Source organism: Trematomus bernacchii, unplaced genomic scaffold, assembly GCF_902827165.1.
Source record: "Trematomus bernacchii unplaced genomic scaffold, fTreBer1.1, whole genome shotgun sequence".
NCBI lineage: Eukaryota > Metazoa > Chordata > Actinopteri > Perciformes > Nototheniidae > Trematomus > Trematomus bernacchii.
Window position 1 is genome coordinate 5,223,122 of NW_022987588.1, and position 19,206 is coordinate 5,242,327.

General features: G+C 39.5%; 1 protein-coding gene across 5 annotated transcripts in view; it reads left to right on the plus strand.

Annotated features, from left to right (window-relative positions):
• Positions 1–8,535: 8,535 nt before the first annotated feature.
• The window catches only part of LOC117481052 (target of Nesh-SH3), a 28,234-nt gene continuing 17,563 nt past the window's right edge, over positions 8,536–19,206 (plus strand). The window contains exons 1-6 of one of the 5 annotated variants that reach the window (XM_034128525.1): positions 8,536–9,233; positions 15,922–16,101; positions 16,263–16,331; positions 16,416–16,548; positions 18,065–18,255; positions 18,919–18,962. In XM_034128525.1, the coding sequence (XP_033984416.1) occupies positions 9,125–9,233; positions 15,922–16,101; positions 16,263–16,331; positions 16,416–16,548; positions 18,065–18,255; positions 18,919–18,962 (726 nt within the window). In that variant the 5' untranslated portion in view covers positions 8,536–9,124. The remainder of the gene's footprint in view (positions 9,234–15,921; positions 16,102–16,262; positions 16,332–16,415; positions 16,549–18,064; positions 18,256–18,918; positions 18,963–19,206) is intronic. The other 4 variants (XM_034128524.1, XM_034128527.1, XM_034128528.1 and 1 more) reach the window with 4 other exon arrangements.

Here is a 19,206-nt window from a genome sequence, read left to right on the forward strand (position 1 = left end):
TGTAAATAAATACAATTCTGAGAACCTTTTACTTTATTTGACTTTAATCCACTCCAAATCAGAGACAAATAACATGTGGTATTTTCCAAATTTAAATGAATAAATCAACAAATAAATCAGGATATAATTAAATCAAAAGGACTATTGATCTCTTGATAGAAATTCACACGCTACCCTATAGCATACAAAGTTATATCTAATAAAATAATACAATTGGCCCTGCATTTACCTGCTGCAACATTAGTGATGTGCACATTAATCCATTCATATATTATCCAATGATATATATTAATATGAAAGGGGCCATTTTGTGTAATGACAACTTCAACTTATGAGTACTTTTATAGTATTTTGATGCTGTTCATTTTTGTACTTTAAAAAATGTTACATTTTGCATGCAGGACTGTTACTTGTAATGCATGGATGCAGTATTTCTGCACTGAATGTAATAGAGTACTTTTTCTATTACTGCCTATTGGTGGTTTAACCTCACACAGCACTGTCATAGTGTTTGTGGTGTTTCGATATTTTAAAATAAACTCTTTATTAAGAGAAGGTCATCCTAGTATTATGTGCAAAGAATAAGGATTTTTCATGTATGATTCTTCTTTTTCCTACATTTTTAGGGCCGTCTTAGGAACAAATGTGCTTCTTTTCATACTTCTGATTCACACTGGGCACAGCACGTCTAAATATTGTTTTCTATGGCTTAAACAATCTCTCCGTCTCTTCTTCTTTCGTTCCCTCAATCTATCATTTCATGAACGCCAGCACACAATGCAGTAACCAGCTCTCTAAACTTCCACTGTTTGACATCAAGACGAATTGATGAAACCCTACAGAGACACCTGTTGAGAGTTAGATGTATCTCCTGTGAGGTCGAACAAGGACTGCTGTGTATCCATATAGTGCCTCTTACTTCATCTGTCACATGTTGATTCACTCTGGTTCAAATCCAAGTACATTTCTTCATTGGAAAAGCCCTTTTCTTTCTACCTCACAGTCCAGATGGTTTAACAGATAAATGAAAGAGGGTTAGAAAAATGGAAAGAAGGAGCCATTTGTTTCTTTAGAAAGTGCGGATTTTCAGGCTGCGACATCATTTACTGTAAACTGTGTATTTTGTTCGGTAAGTGTGAAATGATGTGGTGTGGAGTGGGTGATTATTTTCCACAGTCCAGTGCACTGGCATCCCCTTTGCTTTCATCTACTGAGCTGAGCTGAGCTAAATATGTCCAAATCTCTCCTCCCTCCTGTCTTCCAGATCCTGTCTTATTTTGATCCCGTGGTTTATTTGTCTTAATCACCCAGAGGAACAAAGAGGGGGCCGAGACCAAGGAAGGCTTTAGAACAATCATATTACCAAGCCAGGAAAAGAAACACACTTCAATCACAAGTCGCTCTTTTCTTTCTGTCTTTCACCGAATCGCTTTCTAATAATAAATGTTCCCGTCGTCAAGTGACTGTCCTGGGGATAAGAAAACATTAAAAATACATTAAACTTATATTTTGCCAACACTTGTTCATCTAGGGACAACAGACACTGTAGCTGTTACGTCATCTCAGTGTTTGCTTTACTCTCGGAGACAAAAGTGCCGTGTCAACTTTCACAATAACACAAATGATGAAGTGCAGGTAAGGAATGGAGCGATGTGTACAAACGCATCCAAACAATTTATCTGTTGGCTTCTGAACATCTCCTGTGTTTTCTCCGCCGTGTGCACACTGACCCATTCTTCAGCTCTCGTGTAGCCTACAGTACACGGCTGCCCTCTCACAGCCCGCCAATGTTCCACCATTAAACATTATTTCTGAAATGTGTCTCAACCTCAAAAACCGAATATGACGCTGGATTTTTTTACTTGAAATGAAGCAGAGGTGAGCGGTTTTCAGTGTGTCAGGGCTTTGAAAAATGACTTTAGCATGATGTGCATCTGCTTTGTGATTTTAGTCATAAATGTGTTACGTAAGTAGAGCTGTTTTAACTATTGTCAAGGATGCCCCTTTTTCCCTGTTTGACCGGTCTGTGTTTTGCATTTGATGCTTGATGGAGTGGTGGAGTAATGGAGAATGCTGCATGTATGTTTATATATGATGGTTAATTGTTATAACACACCTTATTGAGCCTGAAGTTATGTTTGTTTTTTCATTATGGCCCTGGTAAATGGATAGTATATGGACTTCATAGACAACGATAGATATGCTTTCAGGAGTAAATAGGGCTTTAGTACCTTGCCAGTGGAGACTTTTGGAGACATTTGAAGTGGTAAAACTGGGAATCAATCCACTGGTCTTTGTCTCCTGAGCCACAGCTGACCCCATTATGTATACTGTGCTTGAGTAGTTTAAGTTTTGGCTGTTGTTGGAGACATTTCACTTTCTTCCTGGAAATTCTTCCTGATACATTTGATGAGAAACTATGTGTATTTCCATCCATCTGCTTTGATGCGTTTTTATGTGCACAATTTGCATATGAAAACTACATTAGAAAATATCTTGACATATTGCAAGAATGTTTTCAAGCTTTACTAAGGTAAAACATTTGAGATTAAATAGAAGCCTTTCAAATGACATCCTCTTGTTGCACCAAACCTAGCTTACTGCTTATCATGATGAACCAACTTCTTATTATCGCATAACATATTTGATCGAAAAAAATATTTATTTGCGTTTTCTTTTGCAGATTTTCACAAATGTTCATTCAAAATCTGATACACATGAATGGAAACCAAACTAATGTCTGTTGGGCTATAAAGATTAAGCTAGAGCCAGCAGTTGATGGCTAAAGTTAGCATGGAGACAGGAAACAGGGAAACAGCTAGCCTGCCTCTGTCCAAAGATAAAATGCACCTACCAGCATCTCTTAAGTTCACAATTTACCACATTATATTTCGTTTGTTTTACCCGTACAAAAAAAGTGTAAAATGACAAGTTTATTCAAAGATATCTAGTAAGCTAGTCTGGCTAGCTCTGGTGCTTGCTTTCTCTAAGCTAAGCTAAGCTAACTGTCTTCAGGCCATAGTTTTTTTTATGTTAAACTTTCATGCAGTCACATATTCACTTCACATATTTGTTTCCCTCTTTTGATTGTTTTATTGTATTTGAATGTCCTTTTGTGGTGTTTTTTGCACTTTGGGTTAATGCTTTTGATGTTTTATGTATTGTATTGCAACACAGTCTCACGGCATTTCGTGTTATAGTCACGAAATTAATCTATTGATTCGTGTTCACCAACACGATTTCGCCATTTTTTTCGTGTCACACAGAACAATTTTAAAAGCAATGTAAATAATAACAAATTAGAAGGTAAAACAGATTAAAAAAAAATACAGATTTCAATATTCTGACACAGAACAATTTTAGAGGCAATGTATTTCTATTGGTAGTATGTTTCGTGCCTGCACCAAATAATAACAAATTAGAAGGAAAAAAAGATGACATAAAATACAGATTTCAGTATTCTGAGGCTCTGAGCCCCATTTATTTTCCTCGTGGACGGCAAAAAAACTCCCACATTATACAATTTAAAATAAAAGGGATAGGGTTAGGCTTAGGGTAAGATATTGAGTAAGAACATGTTTTTATGAACCACACAGCTTCTGGTCTTCCAAGACCCGACCGGACAAAAAGACGTGGTGCAGGCACGAAACATACTACCAATAGAAATACATTGCTTTTAAAATCGTTCTGTGTGACACGAAAAAAATAGATCGTGTTGGTGAACACGAATCAATAGATTAAATTAATTTCGTGACTATAACACGAAATGCCGTGAGACTGGGTTGTGTATTATATAAGTAATGTGCCTTGACTTGCCTTGCCTTCAGCAGACACAGACAAACATTACCATGACAAATATTTCTTTGTCTTTTAAGGAAAGAAGAGCATGTGTAACAGAGGCCAGTCTGCACATTTTCATTGCAAGTTGTTAAAATATTGAGAGTATAATAACGGTGCAGTAGCAGTGTGGAAAGTGTGTAAAAAGTTATGATGCAGACATCTGTGTGTTTTGTATCGGCAAATCAGAGCCAGATTCTTGCTTAATGCCCATGGATTTGTCTAGTATCCTATCTGCTGTCAGCTCTAAGCTTTACGCCTGATCCTCCCATGTAATGTGGTTATTTATCTTTCAGATGGAGGATCCATCCCGTTAAGCACCCTTGCATACATAAAGTATGCACGCTTGCACAGGCACAGTGAGCGTGCACACCAAAAATATACAAAGAAAGGCACACAAAATGAGAACCACATTGAGCTTTTTGGTCGCTCTCTTGTGCTCTCTGAGACAAATTTAGAGTTGATGAATTATATTTGTCTCTTTTCTCTGTCCCCCTAAATCCTTCTGCTTCATCATCCACAATACTGCTGTCCCTGTGGGCTTTCCAGAAAAGAAAGATTTGCTGATTGCCACATGGCAGTTGGCAATAACACTGGCCTGTCTATCAAACGTCATCATATTGCAGTTGTAGTTCTCATTTTCACAAAGGAATTATCGGTCCTGGCCTGTGTAAAGAACTGACTGGTATGTCGTTTTTGGACGTTTTTAAAAATATTCCGTAGATGCAGAAAGTTGCACAGATGTTGCTCACCTGTGAGCATGTGAAGTTTTAACATTGTGTAGTTATTTAGCAGCAACCACGACTGTTACAGTAATCAGCAATGAAGTAATCCTCAGAGCTGATCCAAGAAATTCTGTGATTTTGAAATGTATGATTTAATATTATTATCAGCAACTTGACAGAGCGATCTGCAATTATCTACAAGAAAAAGAAAGCGTGTGATCACATAATGGATGCACAAGTGAAACACAATTGAGCCTTTGACCTCTTAGAAACTGTGAATATTTGGAAGAATATTTCCATACATCATATTTTCCACTTTTCTTCAGAATGCAGAGTTGGGCCCGTTTATCTGGCAGAAAAACCAGACTTGCTGCACTACCACACATCCTGACAGGCACATAATACATTTCCAAAATCGGAGCCGTGTCAGAAGTCAGAGGCATACTTTCAGTATATGCATCAGTATATAGTTCATATAGAAACGGTCTGATGTACAGAGGCACATGATTTTCTATAGGGAGGCATGAGTATAGTACGAAAGAATATATGTCTGCAACATTTTCATCCTCAAACTGCTCAGACCTGGTATGGAAGTCTGTAACCTAATAAGCCACTCCATTCATGGCATCAGAAGATTGGAAAAAGTGAGTGGAAAAATATCTAAATTATTGTCTTTTTCCATACTCAAAATCACAACCAGTCCTGGTGAGGAGACTTGCACACTTGACTGAGCCGTGAAGGACCTTCTGCTCTTGGCCCGCAGCAGCAAACATTTTCCAATCGCCTGCACCTACTGGAAGAAGGAATCCAGGATGATGCAAAAGTCATGATCTTTTAACATGTCAGATTCAGATTTTGTAAAGGTGATCTTTCTTCAGGGAACGAAGGGGGCTTTAATCTTTTGGATAAGAACCTCCCATTGTTTCCTTCAGTATCATCAACTTATCGGAAACTGTCATGCACATAAACAGAAGACTAAAAACGAAAACAGATGACTTAAAACATTTTCTTTTACCCATCCCCATCACAATATTCCGGCTGTGTGCCGCATGTTGCAGGTGTAGCTGAGGATGTGTTGAAAAGCAATAAAACAATCTGAGTCTAAGTCTTTCTCCTCAAACCTACGCATCTTTCAAAGGTGAATGATTCTGATCAAAGACAGAGAAGTGTGAGTGAAAGAGATGAAAGGCAGAACATGTTGCCAGTATCTATAGACTAAAAGTATCTTGGTTATAAAATCAGTTATAAAAATAACAAATATGAATTTGAACACATGTATTCCTTCACTGTAGAATACTGAAGAATGGACGCGATCAGGCAACACGTCAAATAGAGGAAAACCAAAGACAGGAAAAATTCAGCCAAATTATAAAAAAGAGCCTCAAAAAAATCATGTATTTCAAATGTTAAAAAAAGGTCCTGTCCCCTCCCTGCCTTATATGGAAGGGCTCTTAGCATGCTTTGCTTTCTGCAACAGGAGTTACGTTTCTTGGACATGCACATTTTTTCAATAAAAACCTCAGGGTTCCAAAGGGTAACAAGAAATGAACCACTGATTTAATCTGCAACAACACAATTTGGAAACCTGACATCTGTTTTGTTTTTGAATACTTTATTTTGTAAAGTAATGATGGAAGACCTGCTCGAGTAATGTACTAAAGTACCAATAACCCAATGAGAAAATGTACACAGTTTGGCAGTTTAGTTACTAATGTACGGCTGGGTTCTTCCGAAGGGTCCACAACAATCTGAAGGGTGCTGAGATGATAAACGAAGGAGAAAATAAACAAAGTTCTACTACAAAAATCAATATTTCAGTTTTCCTATTTTAACCCTCTTTTTGAAAAGTTGGGACAATTTTACTACTTTGGAAATCAAACCGTTTCTTAAATGAAACCATCTGAAAAGTTTAGAGGGGGAGTCTGAGACATCTGGAGGGAGAGGTCACACACCAAAACTTGGGAATCCCCGGTTTAATATTTAACAATACATCGTATTTTATTATAGTTTATATGTATAATCTAATTCTGAAAGAGTCAAAAGTTCAAAGAATCCCTCTTGAATTTAGCACAGAAGAAGTACAAAAGAAAAACAAAACAATAGTGAGGCATTAACATGGCTTTCTTTAACTACAGTGTTTTCCCTCATCACAATTACCTTGACTTCGTACACAAACAAATCTCATCAGCAAGCAGTTTTGGTCCCATTGGTTACACCCCGAATGTTTTCCTTTCGTTATCGTTTTTACAGAATGCTCTTTATGATTCATCTGTGTTTAATGTGTTCTGGCGTGATGGAGGCCGGGGTTCCACTGCAACAATCTGTTCAGGGACTTCCTCTGGAGACACACCTCCTTTGGCGCGCGACAACATTTCCTGTCTCGTGTGAAGACATGTAGAGTACAATCAATTGCATTGGAGGGCGGAGATGTTGGAGTATTCACACACACACACACACACACACACACACACACACACACACACACACACACACACACACACACACACACACACACACACACACACACACACACACACACACACACACACGTGCAAGCGGACGTGTGGGCCTTGCAAAATTGCACACACCCCCCGAGTAAGCCCGAGTTCTGGCTGAGACTTTTGGCTGACCATGGATAAAACTACTCTAGGAAACACAAACACTCATATACCATTAGTTTGACTTCAAAGGAAGCCCATGATGCAACACAGCCAGCATGTGTTTGCGATGCACCAGAGAGTCATGTAGAAGTGTGCGACACATGGCTACAAATGCCATGTTTTCCTGAGCTGATCTGCGCTGCATGTGATGTTAATGTGTCTTTTGTCATTGGCAGGGAATATATTTATGGATCAGATAATGAGAGACATTGTTTCCATGGAATATAATGGCAGACATTCTCTGTACACTCATAACTTTTTGGATACACACAGCCCATGTGACTGTTCCAATTAGTCTTCATATGCTCCTGACTAAAGCATGTGTTCGTTTTATATGGCATTGTGGGGACATAAATCTGGAGTTGTGCATGCTGCATGGACTTGCCTTTTCTAGGGACCCAAACTTTGGCCCTCCCAACTTTAACAGCTTATATTTAGTTCATAACTTGGCTGTAGGTTGAGATTCAGGCTAAGATAGAGGTTTGGTTAAAGGGGAAGGAAAAGAAAGATATGCACTGCTCTGTATGTGTGTTGTTGCTTGTAAAGAACAACAAAATTGGCACACATTCCTCATTATAAACCCCCCTATACATGCACACAGTAATAGGGTGCATGTGTTTGCAGGCGATTTAATTTGTTTTGAGTATCCCAGGGTTTGTCTGTGTAAACAATGAATCATGGATTCAGAAACCTGGATAAGACTTTTTTTTTTCCATCAATACACACATCTTTAGCACTTACTGTATCACATTGCATATTGTCTGCGGTTTATTGCCTCATTCTCTCTTATGATCTCTTGTTTCCCTGTGTGAAATGTGTCTTGTCTATTGTGTGCTTTTGCAAGTTTGTAGTCCTATAGTCCTGTAGTTCTAGCTGGAGAACAGTAGAAACCAGGATAACGTGTATGTGAATACCTTCGTCTGCAATGTGTGCAGATGCATCCTTTGGGTAAGTAGTTGACAGTTAGCAAAACAGTGTTGTACAGTATATTTAAATGGATGTCATATCAATCAAGCAAAAAAAGTTAGCTTGAAGGAAAACTATATTATTGATCAAATCTGCACTTCATGATGTACGTCCAGTGTCAACATACAGACATGCAGCCAGGAAGTAGGTTGCAGATGTCATGGTGGTGAATGGGTGTCTAGCAGATTTGAGTTTCATGCAGAACACCAAAGTCTATTTAATAAATGCTCACTTTTCCATTAGCGGTTTCCCAAGCCTGTTTCCTATAACCTAACCTTGTAATGGCATATCAAAACTGACCTAAGCTAAGTGCTTTGTGCTCTGTGCAGATATTGAAGAAAGTGAAAATGTAAAAAATATTGTAAAACCAGATTTCTTCCATGCAAATCTGTTTTCCAGAGTAGCAAAACAGGGAACTTAGAGTGCTCAGTGTGAGACAAGCTAGGAAAAGGAGAGAAAGAAACAATGAAAAGTGTCAAAAGGCCTCTGCAGATGGAAAGTAGGATTGCTGAGGACACACCAGACTTAAAAAAAAAAAAAAAAGAGAACAGAAAAAAAGACAGAGGAGGGCGGGAGGCTTAGAGAAAACTCACCCCTTTTCCAGAGAAAAAAGAGCTTGGGATGGAGAGTGAAAGAAAATGGGGGAGGGTAATGGGAGTGGGTGTGTGTCTGACTCTGTCTGTCCCCTCCCTCCATTATAGCGGTATAGATGGTGCAGGGCAGCCAGGAGACAGTCCAGAGAGCTGCACTAGTCCTGAGACCACCAGCTCAGAGAAGTAGTCCAGCCACTCCAGAGACGCCCAACCAGACTCACAATAACTCAACCTGTTCGATTCATCCAATCAGCAAGGAGTGACAGCTTCTCTTATTCCTGATCTGAGCTGATTCAGATCACTGACAGCTTTACACCTGAGACGCAGAGACAACACAGCAGAGATGAGGATGGGGATGCAGCAACACTCACACAGCTTTCTGGTCCTTCTTCTCTTGGTCTTCATCGCTGGGATAGTTCTTTCTGTCCCCTCGACGCCCCGCAGGAGCAGAGGTAGGTCAGGCCTGCATCAGAGTTAATGTCTTCCACTGAGAAATCCACATGACTATTGAATGCACGTGAAGGGGTGTGTTGTTAGTCTTCTCTGCGTGTGGGTCCTTGCAAGTGAAATTGAACATTAGTGTAATTGTCCTTGTGTTTTAGCCCTTTGATGCACTGATGGTTGTTCCATGTCTTTCTCTGCCTTCGGCCAAATGCATGCTGGGATACCCTTGGAGAGAGAATATGTCATAGTTACTAAGATTGATATGTGTTTTAAGGATACATGACAAGAGAAAGTGCTTTTTATAACCATATCGAGGTAACCAGTTTCTGCAAAGTGATGGATACAGTTTGACACATGTCGTTTGTAACATCATAAAGAAAGTTGGCAGCTTCTGATGCAGAAATCCCCCAAAACACACACAAAAATAATTGAGCTTAGCTCTTTCCCTCACACATTTTTGTGATTACCACACTTGGCTTTGAAAATAGTGAAGAAGGGAGTTAAGGGAGTCTGATTTTATTTGTCATTCCAAGGTTTTGTTTGAAGAGTAATGTACCATATTATTTCCTTAGCAAACTTGCAAAGAAATGAACCCCACTGTGTTTTAACTGTTTCAGTGAGTTATAGTTCTTAAGTGTTAAGTGTCCTTGTATATTGTGACTTGTTTCTGCACCAAGTGCAATAAATTCTCAGCAGTTTGTGTCCCCCTGCACAACTAAACAGACCCAGTAGGGGATTCATTGAAATAAGTCATGTTCAATATAAGTGGATTTGATACTGACTTCTGCTGTTGAACCTTAAACCCTTAACGGAAAATGAGCTTTCCGCTCTTGAGCCCTGCCTCTATTAGAAAGCAGGGTTTTTACGATCCCCGTGGTTTATCCATATTTCCCTGAAACGAGCTGAGCAGACACAGTGAAATAGATCAGTTACTGCTTCTCACAGGTTGTAATGAAAGTGTTTCCAGGTAGGGGGTCAGGGGTTAGACTTGTAGACAACATGGTGGGACGGCATTCCTCGAACTCTGCCCACCATGCAGGGGATCTGAAGAGTTTGTAAGTCGGCTAATTATTTTCAATCATCGCCTCTGGGAAAACATTTTTTAACTGCCTCTTTTGTTTGATACACATTGCAGCTCTTGTTAATGGATCTTTTTAGAAAACAACCTGCAAATAAACCACAACAAAGCAGTAAACATATAGTTTCTGCCCTCCCTGCCCCCCTCGCCACATGCCCTAAAGGAAAGACAGACGCACTTTAATAAGGAGATTATAACGTATTAAGCCTTTATCTGATTATGATTCTCACGACATCCTTGGGAAGCAGAACATTTTCCACAAACATTTTTCATATTGTCTCATTATCTCACTGCTGTATCCACACACACACACACACACACACGCACACACACACTCACACTCACACTCACACTCACACTCACACTCACACTCACACACACACTGAACCCTGGCTATCCACTGTATGCTTCGCAGCCATGATCTGTTTTGCGGGTTAAACTTGGCATCCCTTTTAAGACTTTTGATGATGGTAAAAGAGATTTGAGGTGAGCTGACTGGAGTTGATAGTTGAAGAGGTGGAGAAAGAGGCTGCTTCCAGTGTGTAACTGGCCGGCTGAACTTGGCGTGCGGACCGTTCTCAGTGTGCAACTTTGGGAGCCAGATGAAAGGAAAGTGTGTGTTTTTGCTTTGGAAGGAAGGTTGAACGTCTGTATCTCTGTTCTTCTTGGATCAAGGCCCTGGTTTTGGGGGTAAAAAAAACATGTTATGCAATGAGTGTATGCTTTCTTATGTCATAGATACTGTAGGATTATACACCAGAAGGTATCACATTTGACAAGTCTATACATTTGGATGATCTATAACTCCCAAGGCTTTTAATTTCCTTTAATACTCATTTCAATCCAATACCAAAAATGATTTAGCACTACCCCTTCACAACAATATATGTCCTGGAAACTGCTGCTGAGCCAGATAAAACATGGCCACATGTCATGTACAGATTACAGTAATGAGAAGGAAATATGAGAGGAGATAAGAGGACAAGAGAGATACATTCAAATCACTTTAGGAAGTCAAACAAGGATCAGGTTGATGGAAAGATGGTCGCTGACACATAAAGGACAGCGAAGATTGAGTGAAGGAGGAAAGGGATGGGATGGAGCGTTGCCACGAGGGAGGGGAAAACAGCTGTTGCTCTGTTGAGTTTGACAGGGGGGGATTTATTGTGTGAGAGCGGGGGGACCTGCATGGAAGCTGCCAAGGTGGAGGGAAAATGTTGGAGAACGATCCCAGGGACGACTGTTTCCCACTGGGCTGCAAGGTGAGGCCTCTTGTGAACCAATGACATGCTTCATACCAGAGGGCGGGATCAAAGAGGCTGCATGACGTGTATTCAGAGGACTTAGTAAGGGATATTCCCATCGGAGATTATACTGTATAGGTCAGTTCAGCTGTCGTTCGCTCACCAACTAAATGATTTCAACCCTCTGTGCTCCGGCTGGCACGGAGCTCAGAGAGATTTTCACACTTCATTGCCTTAAATGAAGGTGACTGTTTCACCAAGGGGCCATAAAACAGCCTCCGAGGAGCTGGAAGCCAAGTCTCCCCTTTCACCTCTCCTTTTCCAGGACAGAAACCTGAGAGGCTGAAATACTGGACCCCAGAGCTGCGTAAAATCACTCAGGAAAGGTGCCATCTAAAGTCAGTTTAATTGAAAGTGTGTGTTGCTTGTAGGGCGGATATATTGCACCAATATTAGGAGTTTATACCCTCATTTAGTCAGGGGGATTTACAGGCTGCAGAGCTCAGCTGTGATGTTCAGCTGCTCGAGGAAAACTGACATGACTTCATGATTCTGTGTCACCACCAAAATAACCGCACTCATTTCAACAAGTAACGGAAAACCTCTTTTCCATTGCACATTTTGAAAACAAAACAAGCCTTGTAGAGTTGTTCCGAGCGGTTTTCTTTTCTCCTTTGAGGCTTTGCTTTAGATATTTATAGTGTATTAGTTCACACATCAGCATGAGTGGAAAAGTCTTGACATGATCTTAGTGTTTTTATTTTCAGAGTGTTTACTTTGATGCACTCCTCCACATGTGAACCAAGAGAGACAGAGGGGAATTCGATAGCTGCCAATAGAGGAATTCTGCGGTTTGATAATGTCAGACAATAAATCAGGACTTATTGTTGTTTGCACATGCACGAGGACTGTTTTCATATTGATTTCCCAACACCAAACAGACATATAAATATCATGTTTCACAGCCGTGCAAAGTGAGTGAAGTGTTTTGCTGACAACCCAATTAACCTACTCCCTTTTCTGGAGGATCATCCATCATGCTGATGATCACAGATAGCCGCTCCGCTCCGCTGAGCCAGGATTCAGTTTCCAGTTGGTAGGTGTTTCTGCTTTCCAAGCCAGCGGGATTACATCCTCTAGCTATTAGGCCCAAAACAGGAAAAATGCAATGTTGAAATGTTTATTGAATGATGTGGCTTTGTTTACCGCCTAATCTGACATGTTTATTGGCTGACTTCCGGGCGATTTGATGGATTTGGTACAGTAATCGTGGATGAATTGGTTATATTCTCTGCAGACCGAATATGTCATGATGTTTTAATTGAAACGATTTGTCTTCATTATGAGATTTACAGTACACGACATTCAAATACTGTGTAAGTATGTGAGGCGGAATGGCATTTGTGATGCTGTCCGCAGAATCTGACACCATTTCTACATAACATACAGATGAAGTAATATATTCTTTTATTAAAACAGATTTATGTTGGGTTGTTTGCTGCTCTAAGTCAAATTGTGATTTCTTTGCATCTCTTACTGGTCTTTTGCGTTTCTTAGTTGGCATTTTGCATCTTTTTGTGATTGTTCCATTGACTTTCTATCAACAATGTTGACAGTCAAGTGAAACAAAGGCTTATTTTTCACCCGGTGTAAGCCTACTTTCTAATCCATCAATGTTTGTTACAGTAATGGTTGGATTTAGGATTCAATTACATAGGTTACATGTCTTTTGATGAGGTTGTACATGTCCACTGATCTCATGTGTTCAAATGTCAGAGTCACAGGCAGTGCAGCCTCTCAGGAACATGTGTTATCCTATTCTCAATGTTTTGCTCAATATTCATCCACACAAACATACACAAGATGACTTTGTAGCTTAGCAACTTTATTCCTGTCAATAGTTTTCCTCTGTTTTGTAGCTGATTGATTATCAGGACTGTGACTGGATTTGTTCCTAAAGTTTTATTAATTTTTCTTTGGAAATACTGATTAGTCTTTACAGTCCCTAAGCAGTGTGTGGGCCAAATGGCCGGGCTCTGGATAGGCTGTCGTGGGACTCAGCCAGTGTTTGCTTGTACTGGAGTTTAGCTCAAGTTGCCAAAAGTTTCCTAATGTTTCAAACGCTCTGAGCCCCTCTCCGTCTGAGCCAAAGTCGGTCGTGTTATATCGGAAATATTGATGGAAGAATCAAAACAAATGCAGTTTTGATAGGAAACATATCACTGGGAAAGCATGAGGGTATTTTTCAAATCCAGGGCTTCCCCCTCTCTCGCTGTCAGTGTCTGCTTTGGTGTCTGGCAGCTGCTGGCAGTATCCCTCATGAAAAGTTCCACTATTTCATTTAATGCTGAAATATGAGCCAGGGACTTGCTGTGGAGAGTATAGTAGGAGCCATAATCCAGGCAGAAAGTCCATCTTTTGTAGCCTCATAGACTATGAAGGGTGTAGTGTTAGGCCCCTATAGACTCATTGGTGATTTCCACTGCTTAAAAAAGAGATGGAAAACATAATTACAATGTATGAGTCTTCTCTTATTACAATCTAGATTTATGAAGGGCTTCAATCGTTGAATTAAAACACACAAAATGCAATACAAACAGTGTTGATTTGAAAAGCTTTTCTATCTTTCTTTTACTGCTTACCATCAGCGGCCAAGTCTACAAAAAGGTTTTTATTTCTTGTTTGTTTTACAATTAAGTCCCACTTTTGAGTTTCTGATGTCTATTAGCATGCCTGTAACAAACTAGATAATTGTTAGCATGGCTTGTTCTTGGCTCATTTCGAAGGCCACATAATAGAAGCAATTGGTGAGTGGAAAATAAGCAAATCATCCATTCATTGTTCTTGCAGAGACCTAGAGCTGCTTGTCTAGTGACTATACTCGCATCATTCACAGAAGTTAAGAGTTAACATAAACCAGAAGGGATAACAGTCTGTGTTTATGTGCGTTCGGAAGGTGTCAACTACATTTACAATAACAATTACATCCAACATTTGCCAAATATGTACCCCTCATTTCTATCAACCTTAATGTGAAGCTAATACATCCATCACACCAAGGCTATTTGATTTATAGACTCTAAAAGCTGCCTCTACGGCACCATGCAAGCTCATGGTCATAGCTCATTGGGCATTGGACTTTTGGTTACCTCACCAAGTTAAAACATCCAAGAAACAGTCAAATGACTCTAACTATGTTACTATAGTAAAGAATGGCATCTTGCACAAGCGTAGAAGCGGAACAAAAAATACTAGAAAGAAAAAACTCTATAATCATCCATTATTCAAAACAAAAATGTACCGTAATGCCAAGTGGCTTACCACTACTCTGATCAGAATTCTCAGAGCAAGTGAAGCTGGCTTTGGTTTACTATGATTCATCCGTTGATTATTTTCCTCATCCAATATCTGTCCCCAGACTCGGCTGATTAGGACTGTATTCTGTTCAAGTCCATTTCTACGAGAAATGTGTGGTTTCTTGAAGAGTGACTTCAGTGTGTTTCTGTGGAAGAGACAGACTAAGAAAGTATTACATCATACCGTTTTCTTGTCAAATCAACAAGATCAAGTTGTCCTCTCATTTTAACAATGCTTTTTCATTTAAAATAACAGAAGATGCATTTTATAAGCACACCTGTATCCTGTTCCCACTTACATAACATACTGTATACAGTGAAAGCTCCAGCTAACTATGCTTGTGGTGGCAGATCCTAGATGTGTGTACTGTCTATAAAAGTCTGAATGTATACAAGTCATGTTCTCATCCAGTCATACATCCACAACAAAAAGTGTTATTATCATAAGTTTTCAGTAAAACTTGTGCCTCAGCAGAATTTAAACAGCAACAGCTGCTTTGACTTGAAGTCTTCCTCACATGCTTTCATTCTTTTCTTTTTTTTTAAACCACTAAAATAGAAGAAAGACACATAAAGAAGTTGGTTTGAGGGTTGTTTGAACTGCAGTTTCCACATTGTTGTGCAGTATTTCCTTTCTTTTAATCCTTTGTTATATGTTTTGTGATTCAATGGTTGCTGCTCGTATAGATTGATACTCCCTTTTTGAGACTTTGTTGCTCATATCTTGAACTTCAGATATATAATTTTAAACTACATTTCCCATGGAAACTTGCATGAAAAAGCAAAGAAGTGCTCTATTTGATGTCATTAGAATCTCTGAAAAATCCTTTTGTCAAACATTTGCTGTGATGAGGCTCCATATTGACATGAAGCCTGGTTTGGTCATAAAAGTATGAGCAATGGACTGAAGTGTGCAGAAACGTTTAGGCCTTCTTGCAAATGTCCATGTCCTGCATGTGGTGATTTTCTCTCAAATCAACAATTAATGGATACATTGATTCCTCCCCTGCCTCCACAGTGAGACGTCAGAACATGAAAGTCCGGATCAACGCCTCAGGAGACACCATCGTTATGAAGTTTTTGCGTCCCAACGCTGACACCAAGCTGGAGGGTTACATCCTGGGCTACGGCAGCAGCATGTTCTCCAAACAGTTTATTAAGCTGCCTGAAAACGGACAGCCGTACGAGACTGAGTTTGGTAAGAAAAGCCATTGATACATACCTTTGTAAAGAACCACCTAGAGATGAGAAGTTGCTTTTATGCACATTTTAATTTGACTGAATGTAATACTTTTAGTCATGGCTGAAAGAGATTGATGAGTGTCTACAACATACATTTTGTTCCTCTTCTGTGTTTAGATGCTGAACCCAAATACCTTATAGCCGTCCAGCCCATCCCAACCAATGATGTGAAAAAGCATTGCACAGGTAATGCTAATAAAACACTTGATTTAAAAACATTATCCTTAAAGTGACATGGACTTAAAAGTAAAATCTTCATTTGTTTTTTAGGTAAAGTGGAACTGCAGAAGCCGCTACACCTGGTCATCGGCTCGGTAACGCCCACCTCAGTTCTCCTGTCTTGGGGGACCCTGCTGAAAACTCCCTATGAAGGCAACGTTATGAATGACTGTCTTGAGGAGGGGTAAGCTTAGACGCTAACACACATTTTCAAGAATTTTATTTGGGCAGGGGCTTTAATACCCCTCCTTATACAAAAATGTAGGCAACTGAAACCCCCCAATCACTTAAACGGACCCTATAATGCTTACTTTCATGTACATATTTGTATTGTATGCGTCTACTGTGACATGTCTCCTTGCTTTAATGTTCAAAAATATCTTTATTCTTCTCATACTGCCTGTGCTGCAGCACCTCTATTTCACCCTCTGTCTGAAACCAGAGCCCAGTCTGCTCTGTTGTTATTGGTCAACAACAACAATATGTCCCGCACCTTAGCCTATCACGTACAATGTGTTGCAATATAAGTGTTACGTACTGATGTCACTATGTTACAGAAGTAAACAAAGGAGTCCAATGGAGGCGTCTCAGACAGGGGGGGGGGGGGAGAGTGTGTGGGAGAGAAACTCCCTCTGGAGTGAACTTTGTGACTTGAGCCTTTGCAGACCATTAACATGCACAACCTATGTAACACACGTCAGGAAAGGGACAACTGCAAAGATGACTTGAGCCTCTGTATTTTTCACATTTTGGCAACTTGCCATTATTAAAAGTATACCAAACTAGCTATTAACAGTTCATGTTAGCAATGTCTCCATGTATGGACAGATAATAGCACTGGATTAATGAAGAAAATTATTAATTAACACTTCTTTTACTATTGTACTAAACACCTCGGCCACAGAGCAAAGCCACGATAGACGGATGGTACAGTGTAAAGGTGTGCTGAAACAGAATCGCTCTAAATCATGGAGATTTTCAGCTTATTCATGTCATGCACACTGGCTGTATTGTAATCTTAATAAGCATAGAAACAGATAACTCACTCTCTTCTTCCCACACATGCAGTTGTTGCAGAGAGTCTGGAATCAATGCATGAGCAGTAAATGATTCCCTGGAGTCTCTCAGGTTACTGAGCAGTGGATCCAGAACACGCTGTGCACGCACGTGTTTAGGAGAGGAGTCCCACAACCCTCACAACATCTGAACGTAGTTTTCCTTCCATTTTGGAAGCATTTGATAGAAGAAATCAAACTTTGCCTTTTGGAACAGATTCTTTTTTAAATTATACTATTAGTTTCATATGTGATTTCTGAATAAAGCAAGTAGATTAATGCATATGATCTTTTGTGGAAAGAGTAGTAATTTTCTTCCACATAATTAAAACATTGTATCCAGACATTGCAGTTCATGCTGGAATGTGCAATTTTAAACAACACTAGAAAAAACTTGAGATGGATAATTTCAAAAGGAGTTCAGACAGTTTTCCTAAAATGAGCATAAAATAAGACCAAACTCCAGCAGTTTCAGATCATTGTCAGCATTGTTGGAATTACTTTTTTATGGTATCGGAAAATACTCAGCAGTTGTACGGTGACATTAAAGTACTTCTTGTACTTCTAGATATGTTTATCATCGGTTATTATTAGACGTACGATTTACTGTTTAAATGTTCTGTTTCTGTTCTGCCTTCGGCTCAGACACTACACCGTGCGTTATCGTGAGAGACACAGGAAGTGGAACTACCAGACCTGCCCAACTAGCGACACAGTCATCGACAACCTGAAGCCAAACACGGCTTATGAGTTCGGTGTCCAGCCCAACGCTAAGGATGTCACCGGAGTGTGGAGCAAGCCGGTCATTCACAACATCAGCTCAGGGGGCACAGATGGTATGTTTTAATGTCAGTTTTTTTTACAATATTGTCCATCCCACACCAACTAAAACAGTAGTACTTGCGACGGCAATTTCATCAACCAAGTTTCTTTGAAAAGTAATGTTGATTAGAATCATCAAAATCCATGCAAATGTATTTATGTGAAAGATCATTACATGTATAAATGTAGTTCAAAGACAGAATGTGTGTGTGTTTCCCAGACCATCAAGTTAGTGAGGATAATTACATAGTTTAGTATAATAAGTAGTTGTCCGAAACCTTATCTGGTATTTAATCATTGTCACGTCTTGTTATTGTTACTCTGGCTATTTTAGTGCAGAATTTGTCTTTCTAACATTTCTGCTTATCTGTGCACATGTTTTAGATTTTCTTTCATGTTTAATTAAGATAAACACATGCTACTTTTGACAGTTCCAAGAAGTATGGCTTCATGTTATTTATAGTCATGATTTCTTTGTGAATAAATCTGTTAATGTACCCATTTGGGGGAATTGCAAATAACTAGATACTTACCAATCTTACAGAACAAAAACTGCTTTGTGTTTAAATGAATCTTGAGCGAGGCATATGGTTTTGCAATGTGTTGTTACTTCAGTTTCTATTAGTTCCACTGAACTGACTTTTCTTTACTGATTTGATCTTGTGTCATGTTTCTAGATAAGGCAAGGAAAACCATCGTTAAACGTCCCATCAACCCTGTGGTATGTATCGGACACTCTTAACTAATCGCAAATAATACCAAGCTGTTTTGTTGTAGAGTTGTATGAATATGTGATGTGAGAGCGCTGAGACTTCTCAGGTACAGTTCACATAATTTTGGGAACAGAGTGTTTATTTGGAACAGGCAAAACTCTCTAGAGTCCATGTTGTACACTTTAGTCAGCTTATGCTATTCTCAGGGTTGTTTGCCTCATTAGTTTTCCATCCAGCTGCTGAATGGAAACA